Source organism: Rhamphochromis longiceps, linkage group LG7 (assembly GCF_057381845.1).
Source record: "Rhamphochromis longiceps isolate RC_006_pf linkage group LG7, R_longiceps_female_GT1.1, whole genome shotgun sequence".
NCBI classification, from domain to species: domain Eukaryota; kingdom Metazoa; phylum Chordata; class Actinopteri; order Cichliformes; family Cichlidae; genus Rhamphochromis; species Rhamphochromis longiceps.
The window spans coordinates 16389569-16409649 of record NC_140563.1 but is presented as its reverse complement, the minus strand read 5'-3'; the positions used below and the strand labels follow the sequence as shown (position 1 = coordinate 16409649).

Below are 20081 nucleotides of genomic sequence, written 5' to 3'. Positions count from 1 at the left end.
ATTTTACATTTTGGGTGTTTAGAAGTAAATGGAGTGTCACTGTCAATTACTCTGAGGCATTCTGTACTACGCAGAGATCAACTGTAAGAAGTTCACCGATGTAATCTAAAGCAAGGCCGTGAACTCTTCTCAAGGCAGCAAGTCATGCAAATCATGTTGGTAGCTTATGAGCATCCCATGAAAAGATTTTGGCACAGAGGCCTTTGTGTAATGTTCAGTTAGCCTGAACAACGCTTATACAGTTATAAGTTGTTAACTTCTCCATTCCAGTTGAAACTTTTTTTTCCTGCAGTATTAACAATTGAATTGATAATACATGATGTTCTGTTGGTAAACGGCACCTTCATAATAATTTGCCCATGACAGTATTAGCCCTCTGAGTAATGGCTTGTAAAAAAACCAGCAGGCTGATGGGAACGACGGCTAACTGCTGTGCCGTACCTCTCGGTCGACATTAAAGTGATCAGCCTGGGAGGATTCTTTGAGACGAGCTATCTCCTCAGCGGGCGTCTCCTGCTCCCCCACCACCTCCTGCTGCCTGAGAGAGGCCTCCAGCTCCTGAATGTCACTGCTTATCACCTCATCTCTGCGTCTCACTTGAAACTAAAAGAAATAAATTATGAAACATAAAAGAAGCAGAGACATTATATCATATGAACATCTTCTGACTTCAGAGCTACCCTAATGTCAAATAGGGTCTGAGTCACTCAGCCAGTACCTGCGTGTTGCGGTAATGGTTTTCTTTAGTAAATGAGTGGCTGCGAGAGGGTGTGTTCTCCTGGCTGCTACCCCTGATGCTGAGGCTTTTTTTCTTCTCCCTGAGGGTACCCTGCTGGTGGCGACGGATCCTCTCCAGCTGCTCCTCCACGCTCATCCTGGGTCGGCTGCTCTCCACAGCACACAGCTGCTGCTCCACTGCACTGCGTGGACGCTCCTGTTGGCCAGAGACGACAACAGAATATAATTTAATAATGATATAGCATTACTGTGAAGACATTCAGCACTACGAGGTTGCCGCCATGGTAACTTTTTTTACTGTGATCCCCAATTGTGTGCATGGTAGAGATCTGAAGTTACATGGTGTCATTGCCTACTTGGGTTGTTTCACATGACGCAGCATTTGCAGCGTGATGAACTAGGCACGGTTTAAAAAAAGTCTAAACTTTACAAAGAAGAATAATCTCTACCCTTAATGTATGTACTGGAAAACATTTTACTTTTTTAAACAAAAGTAACAAACAGGACAGACACTTTGGACTTAACATAATGACTGAGAAATTGTTAAATATTTGCTCTCTTTGAGCTACATTTGGCAAAAGGCCAAACAACCTGGCTGTTGTGCGCTTGCACGCTCCCGCTGGAACACATGGGTGCACTCAGAGCGGCTGGGGGCTTGTTAATGCCTGAGCAGGAGAGGCTGATGTGAAGTGAACTGAGGAGAAGTTGTTCATTCTCAGGTCTGTGCCACACTGGAGGGTAGGCAGATGTAAACTCAGTCCAGAGGTCAAGGACATAGTCCCCACTGTCCACACTGTCCAAGATATCCTGGGACCTAAGTGCATACTCTTTTAATACCATAGGCTGAAGTACATAAGCCTAGAGGGAGTTTGTGCAATCACCTATTTTCATTACACATCGATCCATGTTCATACTCACACTGACACAGTAAAGCAGGACACACCCTGCAGTGTGTACAACAACCTCAGTTTTATCCAAATTCAGAAGCAGGAAATTAGAGCTCATCCAGGTCTTTATTTCTTTAAGACGTTCCTGCAGTTTAACCAATTTGTGTGCGTCATGAAACTTTAATGACAGATGAAGCTGGGTGTCACCTGCATAGCAATGAAAATGTATGTTATTGCTGTATATTAGATAGATATGATTCAAACCACTCCAGCGCAGTACCTTTAATAATTATGGCATGCACTATACATCTCTGTAATAAAATATTATGGTCAACAGTACTGAATGCCGCACTGAGGTCTAACAGGACAAGCACAGAGACGAGTCCACTGAAACTCATTTGTTATTTCTCCCAGGATCTAAAGTTGAACTCTTACGCCTTAGGCATGCTCTCTTAGCACCAAGTGCTAAAGCACATAAGCCTAGAGAAATATTGTGCGTTTATCTATTTTCATTTGTACTACATGTCCATTAACGGTCAAAGTTACACAGGCGCAGCAAAAGCAGGACACACCCTGCAGTGTGGTGCACTAATGATATGGTTAGTGTGTTTAAGTTGATAGGATTCGTGGCTGGAAACTGTTTAAATACAGTTTGGCATCTACTTTATGGCAGCATGAGTCACACCCTCACCATGTGACAGCTGGCCTTTACTGCACATGTGAGTTTTCAACCAGCAGCTTACAAGCAAAACAACCAATTAGGAGAGGAGTAATCACAATTCAAAATTAACTGTGGTTAGTTCACAGCTGCCCATAATCATTATTAATTGAGAAAGCGTTAATTCAGGCGGACCACAAAGCCAAAAAATGATCAAGGCAAGCCAAACACAGTACCGGGCTACATCAACTAAGGGCTCAGCTGATACTCCTCTACACAACTGGCAATCTGCAGATAGCACAAACAATTAAGCTACTTTAGCCTGGCCATAGTTGCTGCACACCTGCAAGCTGCCTTACAACCCACTTCTAGCTGAGCTCCAACTTTCTTGCTGTATCTCAGCGGTCCCCAACCTTTTTTGCGCCACGGACCGCTTTATGTCCGACAAAATTTTCATGGACCGGCCTTTAAGGTGTTGTGGATAAATACAACAAAATAAAACCAGTAATGGTACAAAAAAATAAAAGAAGATTTATTCATAACACACGGGAAAAGACCTAGGGAAACTGAGTTAACGATAAAAACCATAAAAAAATAATGATAAAAACCCTAAAAAACCCCATAAATTTCGCACACAAGCCTCAACTATTGTGGCCCGGTACCAAACGACTCACGGATTGGTACCGGTCCGTGACCCGGGGGTTGGGGACCGCTGCTGTATCTGACTTAATTCCTGCTCGTTTCCCCTTTGCCTGGGCCTTCGTCCAAGTATGTATATAGGAACGCAGGAAGGTCAGAAAGCCATACTACCAAATCTAAATAACTGCAGATATATATACCAGTCTTTTTTTGACTATAGTCCTGATCGTGACTGTATTTCGTTTGTTTTTCTATTGTCCGATAGATCCAAATCTACAAATGCTAAGAACATTTTAGTTATTATTAAAGCCCAAGGTCTCACCGTTCTAGGGTCAGGCTTCCTGCTCTTTCTTAATGTAACATATGAAGCTATGGAGGAGGAATCAGGCACTGGAGATTTGGTCCTTGGTGGGACGATACCAACTGGATAGGACATACCTACCCACAGAAAAGAAGACAAGAGATCAATAAAAGGTCAAACTGAAATCACATTATAGTAAAAAATTAGATAGGGTCAATTACAGGTGGTATTTTAATTAACACTTTCCATCCAACAAAAAAAAGACCTGCAAGCTCTTCAATAAATGTAGATCAATTTCCCTTTTGTGGTAAATTCAGCTCATCTATTCACATCACATGTTTGGTGGCAGAAAGTTTAAATACAGTAAACAAATATTATAGCTCACATGTTTTGGCCAAGTTTAAAAAGATGCATGCAGGTGCAAATCTCACTGTATCCATGGTAACCAGCAAAATTATGGTTGCCATGAGAGTTACTTTGTGATATACTGACCTAGATCCAAATAATCCAAATGCCAACTCAAATTGTGTTAGAGACAAGGTTTGTGTCAGAAATCACTCCATATTTACAGCATAGTGCACTCCATATGCTGTTCACCTTCTGAGCGTGTAAATGTTTCCACTAGAGAGCCCTCAAATACTCTAAAAGGGAGCGATCACAATGTGTAGACTTTGTTAGTCCCATGATAAAAAGCTCCAGTTTTATACAGACTAAAATGACCACTCTATTGTATTTTTATACACTAGGCTTCACTGCGAAACTGCACCAGTATCTCTCCAAAGTACCTTTATTTCCAACATGTTCTCTATCAGATGGATATTCAGATCTGTCTTCTCCATTATTCTCATCCACTTCGGCCACTGTGGTGAGTTCTGGCTCACTTTTGTACAGTCTGTAGTCAGGACCCTGGAGACGAGAAATTGGGGGGTTAAAAAAAGAGGTCAACACAAATGAGAAAAACTCTGAAATGTAGTCAGTTTGTAAACAAACTCTGCATAACTCAGCGTGTCATTATCTCTTACAGAATGACTTAAGATGAAAAAATAAAATAAAATTCTTCATTGACCAGGGTTTTTTCTGCTTTGAGACGTTTTCGTGCCCCCTACAGAGGAAAATAACAAGCACTGTAATAGAAATATTTTCTTTTAATCGTATTTGTTAATTGTAGTTTCATTTACTCATACATAATAAACTTATAGTTTATCGACGCCTCAGAAATAACATGAAAACAAATAGATTTAAGCAATAAAAACGGTTTGCCTGTACTGCACATGAGGCGACTGCACTAATTCATCTCCAAAATCCCTGCTCGGAAAACAGGAAAAACCCTGAAGACTGAGCCACCTTAAATTTAAATGTGTGAAATACTCAGACAAAAGGTAGGCAGACACATTCAAACTTCGATATGGCGAAACAAACAGACCCAAAAAAATATTACATTTCAACATAAAGGATGAGACAGAAAAGGGGGATGTGGTAATTTAGTCAAAAACAAAATTAAAAAAAACAAAACAAAAATAAAAACACAAGCTGGACTTCAACCAAATAACTGAAAAGTAAATTATGCTGTACAATGACGGGAACAAATGGAAAAAAAAATGCAACAGACACGAGATATTTATGGAAATCAAAGTGAACTCATCATCATGGACATGGGATGATACAGCTGAGGGCAGGGTCAACCAAGAGGTCAACAGGCTTACGCTGTGCGTGCTATTCCTGTGATTGGCCTTCCTGTCCTCTGGCTTGTGGAGTGATGAAGGGCGCACGCCGGGATGAGACGGCATAGGGGGCACGGTGGGGGGGTTGGGCTCGTAGGACTGGGGTAGGGGTGGCCGTGGGGGTACAGAGTCCTCCTCCTGGGGATTATATTGGGTATGACAGCACAGGAAGCAAGGTGACACATGGCGCCACCATACAGGCTCAGGGCTACAGCCATCTGGTATAGAGTAGCTCTGGGCCACAGGATGGGCTAAACAGTTGATTAGCCAGAGAGAGCGCTCCAGATGCTGTTATGGCTTGAGTGACACATTCCTCCAGACACCACTACTCACACCATCCATGAGTAGGGTGGGCATTTAGAGCCCTCAGCTTACGTCGATTATCATCTTCAAAACTGCTGGTGATGTGGGTTTATTTTTTTATGATCAATTTTCCCCATTAATTAACTCCAATAAAAGGTGAAAAAATTACCGTTAAGCTCACATCTTTAATTTGCTTGTAATGACAACCACCTGTCCAAAGCCTTACACAGGCCTAGAGACTAGTCAGCAACTCCTAAACAACCGCCGATTGCCGACTGTGGTCACGTGAAAACGATTACAAGGAGAACACTACACAAAAAAACTTGGATTGTAGTGGCATTTCGCAGGAAAGATGCCAACTGGTTTGCAAACGCTAGATATTTTCAACTGAGGTGAAACTTGAAAGAGTGCTGCACAACATGCATGCATTTCAAATGGCGGAACTTTTACTTTAAAGGGAAATGGTCTTTGTTTCAGTACTGCTTGGCATGTAGTTTGTTTTTGCAGCCAAGTCGGCATCTTCCTTACAAACTACAGGCAACCTACTAACAACCAAACTATATACCTCTTTGACACCACCTTCACACTGGTGACTGCCAGTAAGGTCACTGGCTAGTCTCCAGGTCTGTTTGACTGGGACTTTAGCAATTAATTTCACACCAATTGCCTCCAATCACTCATGACCGGTCAGGTAATACACTTTTTTTGCCTCACAACCAGTAATTGCCAGATGGTTGCTAATCAGTTTCAAGGCCTGTGTGACTGAAGCCTTAGGCAGGAAAAAAAGAAAAACTCTTTCTCACATTTGAAAAGCTAGGAACAGTAAATGATGATTTAAAATGCCTTATTGTTTCAGCATCCTGTCAGACCAGGTGTTCAGTTTTCTTTTTCTACAAGTGGTGCCTCACCTCATTTTTGTGCTTACTGAAGTTGGCTTTGGGCCCATAGAAACCCATCCCATCAAGAGCATTTCTCTGGGCTTTGTGTTTATTCAGGGCCTCCATCACATCTTGAATCCTCCACAGCTCCTTCTGGATGCGGACATGCTGCTGGCTGGGTGGTTCTGTCTGGGTGTGCACAGAAAACAGACGCACGTCAACAAACGACAACAACAACAACAAAAAAAAACACCTGCAGACTGAGATCTAAGGTGGAGGTCTATAGCAAATAAAACTAACACACAGAAGGCAGACAGAAAGCTGAAGTGAAAAAAATTAGCATGATGGCATCGCAAAAGAACAGTAAAAGGGTAATGTCTGTATCTGCTAAGGTGTGCAGTCAGCGGAGACACAGATCTGATCAGGCTCCAACTGTCTGCGAGAGATACTAGCCTCACAACACGATAATCAGAGGAGAGATTAGGATTGGAAAAGGGGAAGAAAAAAAGACAGGTAATTATCTCCCCCTCGCTGTTGGCAGGTTGGTCTTTGTGAGATGGACTTAAGAAGAGGATGTCCAGACTCCCTGCTGGCCCTCTGACTTCTCTATTCTAAATTATCATTACTCAGTACAAGCCAGGAATAACTGCTAGAACAATTTCTTTTTGTCTCTGCACCTCTTCCTTGATGAAAGAGAAGATAAAAGACAAACTTAATTAAGACCTGCTCCATCCTTGCAACGGTCATCAATCACCCCCTGTGTTGCTTTGATCTCCATTTACTTCTCTCCATATTTTTCTCCCAAAGTCCAGAAAACGTGTCTGCAAAAAGGTTGAGTAGGTTTACAGATTTCTCTGCAGCTCTGCAGTGTATGAATCTGCAAGTATGCCAAGCAGGTCAGCCGCAGTATCAGATTTTCACTACACCATTACTTTAGCCAAAAGGAATTCACAAGAATGATGATATCATGATAGCTACTGAGAGCGCGCTTCGTTAAAAAAAACCCTATCAGGCAACAAAAAAAAATCATGACGCTAAACCAGAGAACCAAAACTACAGTGACTCAACCAGAACAAGAGCACTTCTGTAAACACAACTTTGGGTCAAGATGAAAGGCACAGCTGCTACTGCTAGCCTAGAGCACTGTGGGACATCTTCTTTTGCCAAATCGGTAATTAAATTAAGAATCAAGTCCCCAGCACTTCATCCATCTGCACCCATCATTCAATCACATAGCAACAGCCGAACTCTTCCTGCGTGAGTGACTCGGTCTAACCTAACGGGTTCAGCGTGAGAAGCGAGTTGTATAGTGAGTATACAGTACTTACTGAAATGCTTAGCCATGGCAAACTAAACATCAAATGTGTCAGTGCTGGATTGTTTACAAAATTATCAGCATATTTCTACACACTTAATGTCGAGTTAGAGTTAAGGTCTTTTCACATGGAAGCGAAAAATTTGTGTGTTAAAAATATTTTCCAGACTCATCGATGCTTAACGCAGCTGTTCACACTGACTGTATAATCTCACAGGACGAAGTTGTTGACTTTGTATTTTTTAAATAGATTTTTCAGATTTTTTACCTGCAAATAAACCGATCTGACCAATCTGACCACTGCATTTGGCAACAAAGTAGCTCAAAACGCACACCGGTACTGAAGATACGATGCTTCTGAAATAGTAAAATGATACCATTTAACTTCAGACACACAGCTAGTCATTGCTATTGGCTCTCTGAAATAGTTTCTCTGTCTCTTCAGATGTGGTGCCGACTCTGCCAACAAGAGTTCAAACTGCCCTGCTGACATCCTGAAATATGTACGAAAGCAGCCGCGATGCAGCTTCAACTCCTGGATCAAACCATGAAACTCTCCCTGCTGCTGCCTTCTCTTGAGATTTGGCTGAATCCAGAATTTCAGTTTCTTCCTTTTCTTGTTTAAAAACACCAGAACCAGCTCATCATCGCCTGATTTTTGCTTCATTCTTTTCCCCACAGTGTGATTCTTGAGGACCGATTGGTCAGTGTGTGTATATATATGTTACACATTACAAGATCATTTCCAAACTATGCCCAATTTTGTGCTGTTTTTTCCCCAACATGCTCAGAGTTTAATGGCCTTTAGAGAGAAGAAGTTGAGCAGACTCACTGTCAAAAATGTTCCTACCTGAGGGCTTCCCAGTGCTTCTAGCTGCTCCAGCAGGTTGTTCTTAGCCATAGTCACATCTCCTTCCATCCTGTCATATTCCCTCCATAACCGCTCCACCTCCTGGGGAGGATAGAAACAACAATTATACAACAAACAAAGAAAAATGACCATATTATTAATACTCCTGAAAAACAAAACCCCAAGAGGCCTTCATTGTCTGGAGTGTGAATGCACTGTATTACTTACGGCAGTAACTCTGGACACCTCTCTGCAAGTGCTGAGGAGGCCGCTCTGCAGCAAGTCTCTCTGCTGCACGACACTCTGCATGGCAGCCGGGTTGTCGGAGCCCAACTCTATCTCCTGGCTAGCTGACAGAAGTGCTGTCTCCAGAGTGTGCTGAAGCAACACGCATCATGTCAAATACACAGAGCACAACAGTCATCATTAAAACTTCAGTAAGACTATTTCAGAATAGTAGATTATTTTTAAATATTTCCTGTACATCACTGTTTTGAGCTGTTTTGTCACTAAACAGGAGGTTATCCCATCTTTAAAATGTCAAAATAATCACAAATGCCCATCAGCCCCTCTCAGAGCCTAAAGAAAGCATTTCAAACTACTTAATTGTCTTATCCAAAGTTCAAAGGGCACAGCTGTGACTCAAAATTGACTAGAAATGATTTTATATTTTTTCTTTATACCTACAATCACTGCACATCAACTAGTAACATAAAACAGTCAGTGAGATTTGCTGAATATGACAAAGCAATGCAAACCAGACAAGTCTTTCCATCTGATGATGGTAGTTATACTTACAGGCTATAGTTAGTTATAGTTACAGACTTTGTCTCCTAACTTGCTCTGTTTCATGCTTAGAAACTTTACTCTTAGGAACTGCAAACTGTGCATTCCTTCAAATTTACATTTTTTGCACATGATACCAAATCTTTGTAAGCATGTTTAGACAATGTTTTGCGTGAACATGACGACAAATGCAGTATTAGTCACCTTCTCTCTGTACAGCTGCTGCAGTTTTTCCTCCTGTATCCTGACCATTTTGTCCTGCTCACACAGCATGCTAAGTTTAGTCTGAAGAGAAACCAATAACGAGTCATGACCTGCTGTGTACAGCTAAAAGGAACATTATGTCATGCAAGTCTGCAGCACTGAACTTACATCAGTGTCCACTTCTTCTGGCATGCATGTATAGGCTTGTTCCCTGTAGTTCTCTGGACTCATCTGTTGAGAGAGACAGCATTAGACAGGGGCACTAAATCTGTGCATACACATTAGAATCTGGAGATCTAATGCAGTGTCAAGACCAAGCTCTCTCACTGAGCCGCAGGATTTATCCTTCAGAAGGAACTCATATTTCACTAAATCAGACGATCTGCATTACCAAACCAGCAGTGGGACCTCGGCTAGTCTAAACAGAGTCTCTGCTGTTGATTCTTGCGCCTCGTGTTTCATCATGCACAGTCATTGTCTCCATCAGCACAATGGTTTTATGGAAAAACATACAAAACAATCTGGCTTACTTCACTCTGAAGTTAGCGCATAAGCTTTGTCCACCAATCATGTATTCTACAGCATAATCTGGGGTTAACTAATGAGAGACTGTGTGTGTACGTGTGCATGCCAAAGCGCCCTGTTACTTTTGTTCAGTGCCCAAGTGTACGGTTATGGTTTCTACATTAATTTTACAACGTCAGTGTTTAGTCAGAAAACTCCAAAAGTCATCCATGTTTCCACTTGATATCATTCAGCTACTTCTCAAACAAAGAAAATCATTGCAGCTGCATTGGATCCCATGTTTCCAGAAAAATCAACAGATCACATAGTCATTCACCCACTCTGCTAAACCTATAATATTATAAGTACACACCACAGACATCAGGACAGTGACATATTTCTGTGTTATTTTGTGTTTTTAGTCACATTTGATATGAAATGACTCAATGACTATAGGCTCAAAGTGCCAAGTGTAAGATTTAATTCCCTTCCTGGAAAGTGTACAACCTACAGACACAGCACATCCTCTGTATATTCACTTGAGACACTCTGCCAGAACTCGACTGGAGCCATTTCCTTATTGCTGGTTTTAAGCTTTCAGTCTGGTTTTCAGCAAACAAATATATCACATATCAGATAAAATACCTGTCAGGCCCTTATAAAAAAAAAAACAAATCCTCGGTTGATATAACTGAAAAGGTTTAGATTCACCACCTAGCACTTTAACCTCAAAGACATGATTGAATTTCAAATCAAATGTGCCCAAAAATAGCAAAACAGCAACAAAAAAAGTGACTTACTGTCCAAATACTTTCTGAATCAACATCCACGCCTGCACTCTCTCACAAACACCTTTTTTTTTTTTTTTTGCAGCTGAACATAGTAAAGCTAAAAGCAGGTGGGGCTTAAGAACCACATGGCATTCCACACAGAACATGCAGACTCTCCCACAGCTTGAAGAGCTTCACTGTGGGTTTTGTGTGGCGTGGACTAATATACAAGAGACGTAGGGAGGAGGAGGAGGAAGACAGATTTTTGTCAGCTGAACAGGTGGGAATGCAGCTGTTGAGGTGGCGGTATGCTAGTGAATGAGTGACGGGGTGAGTCTCAGCAACACTTTTACACCTCGAGGGGCGTCTCAAAAGTGGCAATGTGATGTCATAGCCATCGGCACACACAAGCCGGCCCCTTTATCCTTTCCATCAGCAGAATGACCAGTGGGGGTGAAGGGGAAGTAATGAAGACAGATAAATAAGTGCTAATCTAAATTAAAAAAATATGAGGATTCATCTTCGTCAGTATCGCCACCTCAGACTTTAGATATAGAGTCGATTCAGTGATTGAAGCTGTGGTGCTTAAGGTTATTAAGCTAATCCCTACGTCTGAAAAATGTCTGGCTAACTTGCACAGGCGGAAACAAAAAAAAAAAATCAAGAAAAGGCAGGCTGAACATAAATTCTAAATGGGATGCTGAGATCGCGTACATACTTTTCTCTTTAACTATAGCAGAATATTCATGCGTCATAGATGATAAACATGAAAATCTATTTATGCCATTTTACTCTAATGATCGCTCTTCTGCTGGCCCTTAATTGGGTCCGTTTTCCACAAAAACATGAATTATTTGGCAATAAACTAGACTGACAAGCAATAAGACTAGCAACATGTAATTAAGTCAAATTAATTAGAGTCATCTTGTTAAGTTCAGGTGGCTCGGGTAATGAGAGGGAACACATTCTGCGCAGGATTATTGAAAAATAAATAAATAAACAAATAAATTCAAACACCACAGTGAGGAAGAGATTTAACCCAACAGTGGAGCATTCATACATTCTCCAAGTCTTAAAAGTCATGCCTGCATCAGCATGACTTCTCAATAATAAGAGGGAACAGTCATAAGCAATGGATGAAGAGGTGCTAGCAATACAAATGATACAGGGAGACCAGTCTCAAGATGCCGTGAGGACTTGGACATCGAAGGAGGAGCATTGCAAAACAGACCAAAAAGAACAACAGCGACTGGTGAGGATGAGGTGGAGCAAAGCCTTAGGCTGGCCTTACTTGCTGGTAAAGTTGAGGCCTTGGGGCAGAGTTCTCAATCAAAGTGTGAGTCATGACGATTAAAGGCTCATTTTCCTTCATCTAGTCCAGTGTGGAGAGGAGCGATATAGCAAGTGTCAGAAAGTTTACAGCAGCTTTTCATTTCTGAGACAACACCCACAGTGTGATTACACCTCACTCGCTCTCGCTTTCTCGCTCTCGGATGAGGTAGACTCACACAGAAACGTGCATCCAGAGACGACAGGGATGGTTAACAGCAACAGAGAGAAGACGCTCAGGAGCAGGAGCAGGAAGACACGGAAGTACAAAGCTCTAAGGTTCATTTTTATTAGCAGTGAAAAGTTCCCATTAAACGCTGATGTGTAGGAATGTAAAAAGAACTGCGTTTACAAGAGGTGCAAGAAATCACAAATGCTAAGGCTCATCAGTCCAAGTCAAGGAAATTAAAATTACTTATTTCTCAGCGGTTACACAAATCTAAGGCTTCCTTTTGCTATAATTATTAGAAAGGTTTTACTGGACCTTTGTGTGCTATATACAAAGCAATTAAAACTCACAAAGCACTTAAGATCGTTAAAAAAAAGCAGATGAAGCTTTAATATTCCTTTGCAAACACTTAGACGTTAAATATGATACCTTCATCTCTACGTGTTCTTTATATGGCAGAAATAACGACTGTCCACAGTCATGATCAGTTATTTGGATAATGTGTGAGTAAATGAACTAGCGTGAGCTAAAAATGCTGCGATCTGAACTTTTAGCCATTTAAAATCACAATAAAAGATAACAAGTTAGCCTGGCATTGGGATTGCAAATCACTAAAACAGCCGCAGAGCAGGGATTAATACAATAAAAGCAGAGGCATTAAATGAGGTCATGACAGAAGAAGACAGGGCATGCATTCATGCATTACCCCACCTGATTGTCCAAATACATGAGGTTCCTTTGGAGGTGGTGAGAAAGAATGTCGTTCTATCATCAGCAGCAAAAAGAGAGCAAAGAAAAGGCAAAAGGACAGTGAGACAAAAGAAAGGGCAAGTCACATTCTTTCACTGATGCTCTCTCTGTCACACTCTCTCTTACATCCACAATCACACAAGCATGTCATGTACCCAAAGATAACCCGAGAGAAAGGAAAGCAGGACCAATCAAGGTGAAGAAAACAGGTCAGGTACCAGGTGTACTTTCAAAGGTAACAGAATGAGTACACTGCAGGACTAGTCTTGACCGAGTGCATGCAAAAAACAAAGACAATGGCAAGTCAAAGTACCACACAACGTGGTGTGTGTCCGCTGACGCAAACATAAACTAATGAAGCAGGTTGCCCTAATGAAGCAGGGCAACTTGTATAGCTACAAGGAAAACTCGCATTAACTGCACAGTAGTAGATTAAGAAAAGCAACAACAAAAACACCGTAAAATGGAAAAATCTTCAACAGTCCTGGTTGACCTACATCATTAATGGTAAAATCTGCAGTCTGGCATTAAGTCTGGAGACTTAAAGTCCCAAAATCCTGAATTAACTTTTACATATGCCAGTGGCCTTAGCCTCATTAGTTGGTCACTCTTTAAGCTCGCCAATGGCTTTAAGTTTCATCTGCGGATAACATCTGTCTATATTCTTTAGGGGGATAAATGACTCAATCAGCTGCTTGCCCTGCTAAAATGGCCCAAATCTAATTATCTGATGCACTGATTTAAGTCAGATGCTGGTTGCAAAATTATTTTGAAACTGGAAGAAGAGTGTTTTATTTCCACACATTTTGATGAGAAGGTAGCTGGTCCACAAAAAACATGAAGCCATTACGCATAGTCATGTTAGAAGAAAATTCCTTCTTAAATCAGCCATGTGTGAAGACCAAACAAATCCTCCGGATCGAGATGGATAATGGAAGTGGATAAAGATGGCATACACACCACACGCTAACATACACGCCTGCAGAGATGTCCCTGGGGGCCTGACCTTTGGGTTGTCGCCATCCATGTTTAGTTGCATAAGCTGTGCTACAGTGTGCTCCCGGATACTGTTTAGCTCTGCCTGCTGCCGACGCAGCTTTATCAGCAGCAAAGTCAGTTCCTCAGGCTGCAAGGAGGAGGGAGGAAGAGGAGGAGGCGGGGGGGGGGGGGATGCATCGCCACAGTGAAACAGGGACACACCGCAGGGGTGAGGCAGGGATTGGGGGTGAGAAGAAAGGAGAGAGAGCACACCAGGATAGGAGATTTAGAGGTACCAGGATCCCAGTAGGTGAACAGTTGCTGCATTCTAGTCTTGCGTTTCATGCAATTTAGTACCATGTTAGCTAGCAGCATGCACATTCTTTTATGTCCACTCAAAACAGCAGAACAGTTGGCACTCATTACAGAATTGACTTCACACTTTACAAGCTCAATGAGTACAGAGAACTGTGTGCAGCTCTGACATAAATTCTTGATCCTGGCTTAGAGAGTTTGAGTGACAGGGTTTTTAAGTCTCCACTGAACTGAAGAGAGTCTAAGGAGCTCCTGAAGTGAACACACCCTAAATCCTTGGAACACAGATCTGCCTAAACCTGTCTCGAAAGAGTTCTGTCACAATGTCTTAGAGGGATATGAAGGACAGAAAGAGGGAGAAGGGTAGAGTAGGTGGCATCATCAGAAAACAGCATTGTCCTTGAAAGACATCCAGTTAAACCCAGACTGTATAGGTGTACAGAAACCAAGCATGAAGTATCTCAGCTGAACAGCACAGTGATATAAATCTAGGTAGCCAGAAGACTGACATAGACCAAGACTTACTGTTTTGCCTTGTAAAGACTGGGCAGTGATGGTCTGGATTGGGATCCCTGCTGGCATAGACCTCCTATCAGGCAGGTAAGCATACTGCAGAACACAGATTTAATATGAAAAAAGGCCTGTCATGTGCAACATTAAATATCTTTGATATAATAGTCAGCCATAGCCACGGGGTTCATCCAAGTACAAAGAAACATTTGCTACCCTTGATGCATATTTTTGTATATATCCCTCTCATATTTCTGTCACTATAAATATGCTCAAAGCTGAATGTAATTTTGTTTGCGCTGCTTAAAAACAAATGAAACACATGACCTCACTTTTGAACTTTGGGAACTAAAGTAGGCACAAACAGGGTTTTGACAATTCTGATGAGTTTGAAGATCAGTATTTGGTATGACCTCATTTATTCTTCAGCACAGCCTGAACTCTCTTAGTCAAGCTTTCTTTAATTTCTGTATGTTGTCTTCAGGAATAGTTCTCCAGGCTTCTTGAAGGACATTCAATGCTCTTCTTTGGCTGTTGTCCACAGTGGATCAAAACCTGACAGTACTTTTCTGCATTCATAATGTTTTACATCTCCCCTGATCTCCTCCATACTAATGATCATCACTCCATAAGACCTGCTGCTACTGACTTTCAGTCCAGCTCTATTGTCATTTAAAATACCTGAAACTTTTCTCCTCATTGCTCTTTGTTAAGAATGGCTTCTTACAGCCACTCTTCCATTGAGACCATTTCTGATGAGGCTTCAGATTGTGTTCCTTTGCTGTAGATCTTACTTTTAGGCCTGCCATTTCTTTTATTTCTTTTATTTTTTGCAACAAGCTGTTAACGATACCTTTAAAATAGACTTTTTGCTAAGTTGTCTGCTATCTGTAGACACAACATTGGTAACTGGTTCTGGCATTAGATGCATTTTTCAGTGTTAAATGGCTTGATGAACAAAAAAAAAAACCCCACTCCTTTGAAAATGGTCAAGTATAAGGATTGGACTGAAAATGATTGAAAAAGCAGCCAGTGTCCAAAGAAAAAAACGTGATAGACCAGAAAGCCTGGAGAACTATTCTGGATGCTTGGAAGCAAAATATAAAGAAATAAGGGGTGACTGAAGACTATTGCATAGTAGGCGGTTTTGTTATTATGAGGATGAACTGAACATTTCCTGTTTATGCATCTCTTAGCTGACCTTGTTGACTGGTGGCCTCTGCCGTCTCTCAACAGTCATGTCTCTTCGGAAGATGGGAGAGGAAATTTCAGAGCGAGTGTTGCCCATGTTGTAAGATCTCATTGGAGAGTAGCCGCCGTACATCGACAGGGAGCCATGGGAGGGCGAGGGGGGGATGGAGTGGCTCGGTGCAGCATGCTCTGACAAGTTGATCATGGTTTTGGGACTGGCCATATTGCTGTACAGCCCTGGCTGCCTGCTGTAGGCCTGCCTTTGCTGCCATTCGTACAACTGCCACATGGTGTCATCGCGCATGGAGCGGCGTTTCTCAGTCATTGAAGGACCCATGGCCTGGTCATATACCGATGGGGACATGCTGCAGATGCTGTCCCGCTGTGCCATGCTATTCCTGGGCATACTGCAATATCCATCTCCATAATGAGGCATGTAGGGTACCCGATGGCTTGGCAAATTTCTAGGCAGCGTCTGGTACGATGTGATGCTGGGGTAAAAGAAAAACCAGATAATTAATCATGTATGATATAGTAGATGACCTGCATGGTGTTACACTAACACAGACCTAAAATGATCTGTGTTGGTATAACAATTTGATTATTCTTCATATATTCCATACACAACACCAGATAAACGTGGTTTTAGGCTCTGTCAGGTTCAAAGGACGCAACAAGTTGTTTATAGTTGGAAAAAAATCTCATTGGATTTCTTTTATTTTGATTATAACCAGTCAAAAACATCAGTTATCAAAGCAATGCCATGTTATGAATCTTTTCATTTGTTGGTTTGGTTTAAACTTTGTAGTTGAAAAGCACTTCACGCTGAGTATCATTCTAATTAAGTATCAAACAAGGATGATTCTTATTTTATCTGTTTACATGTGTGTCTTTAGAGAATCTCGCAAAGCAATTCCCTACTCAGAAACAAATTAGACCTTACTATTGACAGCAAGGCTTTAAGAAGTTCCACTTACTCAGTGAGTTCAAAGTCAGTACGGAGAGCTTAATAATAAGAAGACCTGACAGATCCGGGCTAAAACACTCACTGGTCTTTAAATCCCAGTATACCAGTGTTATAATAAAGGCTTGTGACTGCTACACATCCGTCTAGAGAACATGCATGTCATGACAAAAGGAGCTGAAAGAGATTAATGGAGAGAGAATTAAATGTTTACCTCAGAGGGCCAACACAAAAATATTTACTGAGGCCTTATTAGTTTTGCCCATGGTATACTCTAAAGCGAGTGTGTATGTCTATTTGTTAAAAAAAAACAAATAACCACAGAATGAGGCAAAGCTGTGTCAAATATGAACACAAGCCTGATGACAAACGTATCTCTTGACTAAAACATGTATTTTTAACAAAAATGTGAACACCAGGGATGGGAATCAAGAACCAGCTTATTAAATCCTCTCATCAAAACCTCATCAATATACTTTAACTACTTAGAACTAAGAGGAGACCAGTGTCATACTTTCCACCCAATAAAGCCAAATCTGACTTCATGTTGTGGAAACAGTCTAAGATTTGACTCTTGTGGAGTAATCTGAAGATAACTGGTGCTACTGTACAGACGACAGCGCCATCTGAATAGCATCATTTCTCTTCTTGCAGTGTACGCATGTTATAATCAAACAATTACATTTAAAGCTTATACAGTATCATGTCAAGACGGGTTTTTTTGGGCATAGCACTAAACCAACCTTCTGGTATCGTCGTCCTGGCCACGTCCTCTCTGTGTGCGAACCCACTGCTCCAGCTGCTGCATCGAGCTGGTCCGACTCAGGCTGCGATCCGGCTCATGTGGGGAACTTTGCAGAGGAGGGACTCCAGTCCCATTAGCTGGACGCTGTTCTCCAGATCCATTAACTTGGGGGCTGTGTTGTGATCCGTCAACCTCGGTCTGAGGCTGCGGCGAGGTCATATTAGCCTTGATGGCTGCCGCCTGCGCTGGCTGCAGTTTGATACTGTTTATTTTGGTGAGTGGACGTTCACGGTCGGCCCCATCCTTCTGGAAGCCGTAGCGCTCTGCATCTCGCTGCTTTCTCTCCTCTTCTTCTGTGGTGGGGGAGACGGCTGCGTGCTCACGGTCAACCTCACGGTTGCGCTCATTCTTCTGGATTTCGGTTTCTGTTCTATGGTTGGCCACATGGTTGATCTCTTGAGGTCCACACTGCTCCACTTTTAGTTTGTCCAACCTAAAAGAGACAAGAAGGTTCAGGCTTGAAAAATCACAAAACACTGGAACTCTTTCAATAGACATTTTGGATTATCCAGACTTAAGATACGCTTGTCTTCAAGTGAAATCTGAGAGTGGCGTGTTGTTTTATCTTCCCGCCTTTGTAATCTGTTTACAACCCCTCTGAAAGCACTGTTAACTTAATCCTACAGACTGTATTACTACATGAACTGTTAACTTGATGCTTGTTGATATGAATATGAAACCAATGAGGCATAAAGTAGCTGCTGATGCTGAAAAGTGCCCTTTTAGTTTTCTGAATGGATCCATAAACGGTTTCCACATTTGTATTGTATTCCACACAGTATTTGGCTTGGTCTTCTGTTGTGTTTGTATTTTTTCCAATTTAGCCACGTTTGAGCTGAGAAGCATTGCTGTTCGTCTTGCTTGGATGATGTCATACAAGCACATGTGGAAGTTTGCACCTAAGTATTCAGGCATCGTTCCTTCCTTTTGTTGTTCATGTAAAAACTGTTACAACCTCAGACAATAGGCTAAAATGTCTTTAATGTGATTAACCCTTACGTAAATCTGGGTGAGATGATTCATGTCCAACTAATTATTTGGTAGGAATTGCTGTAAACGATGTTTGATTCACATTTTTAGGTTTATACTACAATATACTACACAACTAATGTTGTGAATTCAGTTCAAACTAAAGCAAAGTGCACAATGCCTCTTCCAGCTGCCAGAGAAGGGGAGGCGTGTAAAAGGAAATCAGATATCTCCAGTAAAACAATACCTCAGCTGAGACACTTCAGAAAAGTGATGCTCAGATCCCAGTAATCCATTTGCTTCTCTCTTTTGCCTCCTGTCTAGAAGACCTGCATACCACTCTGTGCTCCCTAGCGAGTTATCTAGAGGTAATAGATGCCACTATGCCTTGACCTTAGACAGACATAAGGTCACAACTTCAAAGTTTGGCAAATTCCTCTCAGCAGCATGGCTCACTGGGTTAGCAATAAGAGAGCTGCAGAAAAGGCATTCCTTCAGAGTTTCCACTTGTATAGTTTCAAATAGCAGCACTAGTCACTTAATGACTTCTCCATCTTTCTGTGCCTCCACCAACCAAGCAGAGCACACATTTAGCCCTGCGAGCATTCAAGTTACACAACTGCAAAACAAACGATGAAGTAAATTTAAAAAAAAAGATGAAATTACAGAACCTTTTTGTTTTGAACAATGTGTAGTTATATAAGATAATCTTATAGTAGCATCACACGGTCCCATTTAGCAGAGACTTTCAGAGGATTTCAGGCACTACTGCTCTGTGTAATTACACTGCTCGTTACTATTACGTTTCTGCTCGCACATGTAAAAGCAGGGCATTAGACAGGCAGCCTGCCAAATGGCAGATATTTAACATAGTTTAAAAAAGAAGAAGGAAAAAAAAAAACCCTGTCCTGATGAGTCAGTGATCCTGATCAGCCAGCGCAGCTGTGCACATCATCCCTTAAACCACCTGCATCATGCCTTCACAGTGCACCCACAGTCTTATGTATGTTACTCCATAATAAACTTTAGCGCTTGAAACAGTTACATAACATGAAAGAACATCGTAGCTTCTTCAACAAACCCAGAGACCAGAGATGTCAAAAGTGGGTGTTGAAGTGTTGCCGAAGAACTTAACAGGGAATTTAAAAGTACTCTCTTCCAGTACAAACAGAAATCAGAGTCTAGAAATGAACCACGTGATGCACAGCTGTTAGTACTAGTTTGAAGAACTGTCCTCAAATGGCTTTTTCAAACCCCCCCCATGCGCTCGCAATTCAAAAATGACACACCCACTCAGCAAACATGACTTTATTGTCAAAGCTCTTACAAACCTTTTGACTGGCTCTGACTGCACGAGTGCAGCATCTGTCATCACTTTCATCCAAGATTCCATCTCTTTGGCTGTGTCTGTGCAAAAGTAGTACGTCCTCATGTTGGGATGTGTCGCCTGTTTTGACAGTACACGGGATCAAGGACAGGAAGAGTTATCCACACAGTTACCTGAAAGAGAGAAGACAAAAACTGGTTGACTAGGATTTTTAAGGTTT

The 20081-nt window shown here is 41.7% G+C and overlaps 1 protein-coding gene across 12 annotated transcripts in view; it reads right to left on the bottom strand.

Annotated features, from left to right (window-relative positions):
* The window catches only part of LOC146665086 (pleckstrin homology domain-containing family A member 5-like), an 87424-nt gene that overhangs the window by 2586 nt on the left and 64757 nt on the right, over positions 1 to 20081 (bottom strand). For 5 of the 12 annotated variants that reach the window (XM_085412526.1, XM_085412525.1, XM_085412528.1 and 2 more), the window contains 16 exons: positions 19866 to 19981; positions 17504 to 17998; positions 15807 to 16287; positions 14621 to 14704; positions 13809 to 13928; positions 12764 to 12817; positions 9449 to 9511; positions 9281 to 9361; positions 8519 to 8668; positions 8291 to 8392; positions 6156 to 6314; positions 4927 to 5082; positions 4009 to 4129; positions 3245 to 3360; positions 719 to 934; positions 442 to 603 (listed from right to left, as the gene is read on the bottom strand). In XM_085412526.1, the coding sequence (XP_085268652.1) occupies positions 442 to 603; positions 719 to 934; positions 3245 to 3360; positions 4009 to 4129; positions 4927 to 5082; positions 6156 to 6314; positions 8291 to 8392; positions 8519 to 8668; positions 9281 to 9361; positions 9449 to 9511; positions 12764 to 12817; positions 13809 to 13928; positions 14621 to 14704; positions 15807 to 16287; positions 17504 to 17998; positions 19866 to 19981 (2676 nt within the window). Of the gene's footprint in view, positions 1 to 441; positions 604 to 718; positions 935 to 3244; positions 3361 to 4008; positions 4130 to 4926; positions 5083 to 6155; positions 6315 to 8290; positions 8393 to 8518; positions 8669 to 9280; positions 9362 to 9448; positions 9512 to 11845; positions 11927 to 12763; positions 12818 to 13808; positions 13929 to 14620; positions 14705 to 15806; positions 16288 to 17503; positions 17999 to 19865; positions 20035 to 20081 lie in introns of all 12 variants that reach the window. The other 7 variants (XM_085412536.1, XM_085412530.1, XM_085412535.1 and 4 more) reach the window with 6 other exon arrangements.